The sequence below is a fragment of the Pavona decussata genome, unplaced genomic scaffold (assembly GCF_977016875.1).
Source record: "Pavona decussata unplaced genomic scaffold, jaPavDecu1.1 SCAFFOLD_95, whole genome shotgun sequence".
Classification (NCBI taxonomy): Eukaryota; Metazoa; Cnidaria; class Anthozoa; order Scleractinia; family Agariciidae; genus Pavona; species Pavona decussata.
Genome location: NW_028145512.1, coordinates 1,798,847 through 1,804,904, shown reverse-complemented (window position 1 = coordinate 1,804,904; position 6,058 = coordinate 1,798,847). Strand labels below are relative to the sequence as shown.

General features: G+C 36.5%; 1 protein-coding gene across 1 annotated transcript; it reads right to left on the bottom strand.

Annotated features, from left to right (window-relative positions):
* Positions 1-640: 640 nt before the first annotated feature.
* Positions 641-2,581, bottom strand: LOC146473063 (uncharacterized). Its single transcript, XM_085118934.1, has 5 exons — positions 2,477-2,581; positions 1,892-1,990; positions 1,591-1,764; positions 1,214-1,324; positions 641-748 (listed from the first exon to the last, which is right to left on the bottom strand). The coding sequence occupies exons 2-5, from the start codon at positions 1,988-1,990 to the stop codon at positions 641-643; spliced, it is 492 nt and encodes a 163-aa protein (XP_084975060.1). The 5' UTR covers positions 2,477-2,581.
* Between the last annotated feature and the right edge of the window lie 3,477 nt (positions 2,582-6,058).

Sequence of the window (6,058 nt, the reverse complement as noted above, 5' to 3'; positions counted from 1 at the left end):
GACTTTGAAGTCTAACTCCACTGGTTAGATTTTTGCAACGAAAGGGCAATCAGATACCGTTAGACGAACTATGCAAAAAAGGAATAAAAGAGAAAATGACTCGGTTGTTTTTCCAACGTTTTATTGTTAATTTAACAACAACACGTATACAATAATTTGCAGTCATTGAAACATCTGTAGCAGATTACAGTATAAACTGATCCTAATCAGCAACAAGTAATAACCTCAATACAAAAAGTTTTTCTCTCGCAGAGGGAAACTTAATAGGATAAATACCAACTAGTTGCTATTCATTTCCTTAAAATATCAAAAGCGTTACTGTACTTAGGAAAGTAAACTTGGAAATTGTAAAAAATAACGGAATCTAGAAATAAAAGACTAAAGTCCTTCCACAAAGGACATTGTAACATATGGACTGGTTTGAAGTACAGGAATTCACGCTTTCTTAATTTTAAATAATGAAGATGCTTGTAAGAGAATGTCCCGTGATAAATAATCTGTAGTAACAAATTTGCCTTAAAATATCAGTTAAGGTTATTTGAATAAGTTTTTCAGCATTTTTAAATAAATATAAATAATAAATAACAGAAATATTTAGTCTTGCCTCTCCCAGGGGGCAGTGCAATCGTTTCTTACCACATTAGATATTAGCAAGACAGATGGACACCTGTCCGATGACGTCCTTAAGTGAGCCGAGAATGAGATAGTTGCGAAAAATCTTCACCGCATCATCGGTAATAACAAGTTTCTGTAGATATAATGAAAAAACATTAGTATGGTTGTTAAATAAATAACTTACGTTATTTCTATAACAGTAGACATAGGTCCAAAACAAAGGAAAAGTGTTACGCAATAGTTTTCTCTTTCGATGCCACTCTGTTCAATCATCAGCAGCAGAAACAACAATAACAACAGCAACAATATAAAACATTCTGTCTTCTTCGACAACGCACTAACAAATTTTTATTACTTCTTAATTTAATCTTAATGATTCAAACGCACCCAATCCACTTGCTACATTGCTGCAGGTCGACTTTCTTTTCCTTTTTAACAGATATAACTCACGTGTGATTACATAATAAAGTAATTTTACATAAACAGATACTCAAAATCGACAAGTAGATATTCTTTTATTTCCCAGCATTATTGTTCTCTTGAATTTCTTTATCGTATTTTTGTGCGTAAATGAGCTTTGTATTTCAAAATAACTTACCACTAAATTATTGTCGACAAGACCTTGAAGGTATCCACGACAGAATTGATCCAGATCAGCTTCAGACATTCCAGCCTGGACGGTGGGCACCGGAAAGTGATTTAACCTCATCTAAAATTTCATTCAAGAATGAAAAGATGTAATACATAGTTTGTATTGCTGCTACATAAATGAAGTGGTATGTTAAGGATTGGTTGCTATAGTTTTAAAATCATTTTTTCCATTGGAATGTTGGGCTTGTAGCTATTCACAGTTGTGTTCAGCTTTAATCCTCCGTAAATTAAAGTAGCAGGAGTTCATGAACGTTTATTTGGTGTGTTTGGTAATATTTAGTATAATAATATAATAGGTATAATAAAGCCTTTCTGGTTTCTTACCATACGATATAGCACGACAGTTGAACCATTGACGTAAGAGCTTGTGCTCCTAAGCACCTGAGCCAGCAGTCTGTGTTGAGTTCCTTGGGTTTCTTCATAAGAGAAGGCCATGTACAGCGGACTTCTGAATACAAACAGCTTCTTGTACGCGATAGCGAGCTTGTCTTTCGATTTCTATCAAAAGAAACATGTTCAAATCACTCACTGTCTTACTGGCACTACAGCATTGCAACTCAGATTGACAACAGACGTTTATCTTAATCACCTTGTTGATGAAATTGAAATTTAAAGCGGTACATACCTGATTTGATAAACAATTTTGTGTGTTCGTATTCGGGAGCATCACAAGTGAATTGTGGATATAGTTTGTCGAGGTTATCAGACTATACAGGCCTGTCATCTGCAAAACATGTTGGCCAATAACGTTAGTCTTTATCAAATAAAGCACTTATAGAGGACTGAAATATAATGAAAATGACCATCATATCTAACTTGCCAAGTTACATCAATAGAGCCCCTTTTTAAAAAAGTGTTTAAAGGGAAGATATTTGTAGCTCAGCTAAATAAATACGAAAAAAGAAACAAAACTAGAGCAGGACTAAGCTCCCGAAAACAGAAGAGTAGCCTTGTTGTGTCAAAGTGTTTGCTTTTTATCCCCAAAGGGATGAAAAAAAAATCCGATTCTGCATGACTCAATGAGGAAAATATGAAAATATTTAATTTCCTTGACAAATTCCTAAGAAATCGAATAATACCCGTGATGACTTGCTAGCTTCCGTCAATAAGAGGTAGTTCTTTTGTTTTGAGAGCCAATACCATTTCGTGACATTTGCGAACCCAGATTTTCAACGTTGCTATGAAAAAAAAAAAACAAAACAATTCATACCTCTTGAGTGCCATTTTTGACCACTCGAGAAATCACATCCGCGAGGACTTGAATGTCAGTTGGTGATGGTTTTACGGGGGCGCTTAGAGCTATGGAGCTTAATGTTGCGACAAATGTGACGGCGATGAGGACCTTGGTGACTTCCATTTCTTGACTTTCTTGTGTGAGGAAAAAATGTATCATTGATTATTTTATTGTTGGTAAATGTGTCGGAATTGGCTTCTTAACTTCTATTCCATTTTCTGGTTATGTACTTGGGTAAAGTAAACGAGTGCCAAGTAAGCAGACGAGACTTTAACTAGGTTTGCTAAGCACGTTCAAAGGGAGTTGCGATTTTAATTTTTCATCTTTGGTATACAATTGGACATACCTCACCCAAAGCCGTCGTCCGTAATACTCTATCAACCTTAAATCAACTTCTTGCATATAGCATGCCTCAGCCTGGTTGTAATTTAGTTTTTAATAATAAAGTTATAGCTAAGGGTTATACTCCACGACGACAACACCACTTTTGGAACTTTTCAGGAAAAGTTTAAAACAAGGTTGTATCAGAGCCAATGCTGTCTTCAGTTTTCTTAGTATAATTACGAGAAACACTCAACAAAACCGTTGTTCAAGAAATAGCGTATCATAATCTGTGGAAATACGTCTAATATTAGTCAACAGGGGAAGCAATGGTTCGCACGCGCTTTTTAAAATGACACCACATGCCTCCATTTAGTTACCCCACAATGTGCTGGTCTTGTTCACTATTTCATTGTAAGATTTAGCGCTAGCTGCTGCTTACCTTTCTCTTCAGTTTCTTTGGCTGACTTTCTCTGTCTGAGTGAGTCTTAGTTTGTTTGGTTGCTGAGTGCATACTGCGGCGGCCTTATATACCAATCTGAGAGGAAGCTGTGTGTGTTAAGTTGAGCATCATTTTTTTCTTTAGGGATACATCGTCAGTTTTATTCTCATGACGTGTTGTCCCTTTGCCTTGCATTCTAAATCATGTTGTATTCTTGGAAGCTTCAACAAGTGTTCCTGCCGCGTCTATTGACGTCTCACAAGGAACATGGATCGGGCTCATTTTTCGGGTAAATTGTTTAATGTCAAATTTTTCCTTAACGCTAGATATTCCGCAATCCCGAGAGTCTGAAAGTAACTCAGTTTGCTTGCTTTAGGAATGTGACGAAACGTAAATTCTTTCGTGAAAGTGCAAATATTACCTAGACTTCTAAGCCAGGATAACCTTTGCTAACAGCAAAGGAAACATGGATCGGGCATATTTTTCGGGTAAATTCTTTAATGTCAAAATTCTTCCTTAACGTTGAATATTTCGAATGCTGAGATTCTGGAATTAACTCAGTTTACTTGCTTTAAAAATATGACGAAATATAAATTCTTCAGTGAAAGCTCAAATATCGCCAAGCCTTCAATAAGGGTAACCTTTGCTAACATTATCAACCAACTTCATAATCCACCTCAAGGTTACGACAAAGAGGTAAGCAGGAACCTAATTTCAATCCGATACGACTGACGCGGTTTGGTGTAGGGAACATTGAAGGCGGCTCTAGCAAACTGCGTCATAGGTAAACTCATTTTGTCACAGCAAACCGATTTCCTTGTTACGGACATCTCAGTGCTATTATTAGCCCATGTATGATGATAAGAAGAAATCTAAGAGAAAACGTACTTTCGTGGAGCGGGAATAAAGCATGCACGATTTCCTCGTCATATCCGAAGTCAATTAAAGTACAACACTATGGATCTGACGCATATGCGACATTTAATTTAATTATGAAATGGTAAAATATCGCCGGCTTTATTTAAGATAACAGTGCGGTAAGCCCGCTTTACGGACACCCGCTTGTTACGGACAGTTCTGTTTGCCCAACTAAAAGCACATATATTCATTAGTCCGCTAAAGGCCGACACCAGTTAATACTGGGTTTTTAATACGGAAAACCAACACCTTTCTGTGACCCGAGTGACACGCTCTCATACAGAGGTAGTTTAGCTCAGTTTACGGACATTGGTTATATACGCACTGAATTAATTGTCTAATACTCAGTCCGTCTGGATTAACCACAAATTGAAAATGTCAAAGCAAAGTCACAAACTATTCTCTGAATAATTACGTTGTCAGTCGCGTTTGAAGCACTGAGAGAACATGAACTAGTTTAGCGCAAGACCATTTTGAATGCCGTGAGCGTGAGATTTTTTTTTAGTTTGAATTTAAGTTATAGTCAAGACATTAAACATCGCGGTTCTGTTGCTTTTAAGTTGTGTGCTTTGGTCTTTGTGTCGATAAAACATGTCCTTGACGTTTACCACCCAGATAGCTGATACGGACACTGTTAGATGTCCCTTTAGACCCTTTTAGCATCCGCATTAACCGGGTTCAGTCATCAGTAGTTTGTTTACCTTGGTTTACATCAGTCACGTATTATCCTTAAGGAATGTCATGCCATAGTGTTTGCTTTATGAGCGTAACCTATATTCTTGAACTTTTATCTCAGTAAAGACCACATTTAAATAAATAGAGATGATAATGGAGTTTTGTTTGACAAGAACACTTGATATCTATCATGTACTAATTCCAGAAGCATGCCGAGGTTAAGCGAGGCTAAAAGCATTGTAACAGGTAAAAGCCTGTTGGGCGTGATCAATAACTTTCCGTTAATTGTGTTTACTTTGTCGTTATTGACGCAGTTGTTAACTTTTGTCCCTTAAGTACACAGCTTATGAACAAAAGGAAGTTAATTTCTGAGCTGCATATCGCATGAGAGCAATGTTATGTTTTATATTTGGTGGTAAATTGTAGCAAATCAATTTTTGCTGTTCCCACTGACATTTACTGGTAGCGTGTAATCAGATTAGGTCGTTACATATTTGAGAGTACTGGTAGCTCATTTCAATTTATGACCGCAGCAGAGAAGGTAACATTGTTAAGCAGTGAAAACAAAGGAGTAAACTGTCATTGTATCTTATATGTTCTTGATTAAAGTTAGAGTTTTCAAACGTGTTTCATGTGTGTCAACTCAATTTTTCTTGTGTAACACGAAAACGTGCGATTTAGTCGGGGAAGGCACCGAATTCAAAACAGCCACTCGCAGGACTGTGCTTTAGCGGATTAGACTAATCAATTGAAATAAGGCTAGCAATAACAAACAGATACGAGCTACCCCGAAACCTCTCAAATTGACAGGATTCTCTTAGATTAGCTAGAAAAAGACATAATGTGCGTCATACACTGAAAACACAACAGGTGAGTAGACTGCTAACAAAATGATACCTAAAAGAATTCAGTGAGCGACAACAAGAGGTTGAAATGAGGTTAAATATATGAAATCACTAATTTATATCTAGCTGTTCTTCATCGCTGTTTGAGCTTAAAACGGTATGCATTTACAATTTAACCCGACTAAGTTTTAAATTACTAGTCATCTATTGTAAGAAAATAAATCTTTTGAGTATGTTGACTTTTTTTTGTTAAGGACAAGATAATGCAACGTCACTGAAGTCACAAAATAGTGGAGATGTTTTGTCAGCTTTCTAAATTACGTAAACATGGTAGGTGATCATTTTTAAACTTTTTTC

Excerpts from the sequence above, each read along its gene's own strand:
- LOC146473063 (XM_085118934.1), bottom strand. The coding sequence starts at position 1,990 with ATGACAGGCCTGTATAGTCTGATAACCTCGACAAACTATATCCACAAT. Across the intron at positions 1,765-1,891 it reads AAAATTGTTTATCAAATCAG|AAATCGAAAGACAAGCTCGC; the intron begins GTATGTACCGCT and ends TTCTTTTGATAG. Across the intron at positions 749-1,213 it reads TTGTCGACAATAATTTAGTG|AAACTTGTTATTACCGATGA; the intron begins GTAAGTTATTTT and ends TTATATCTACAG.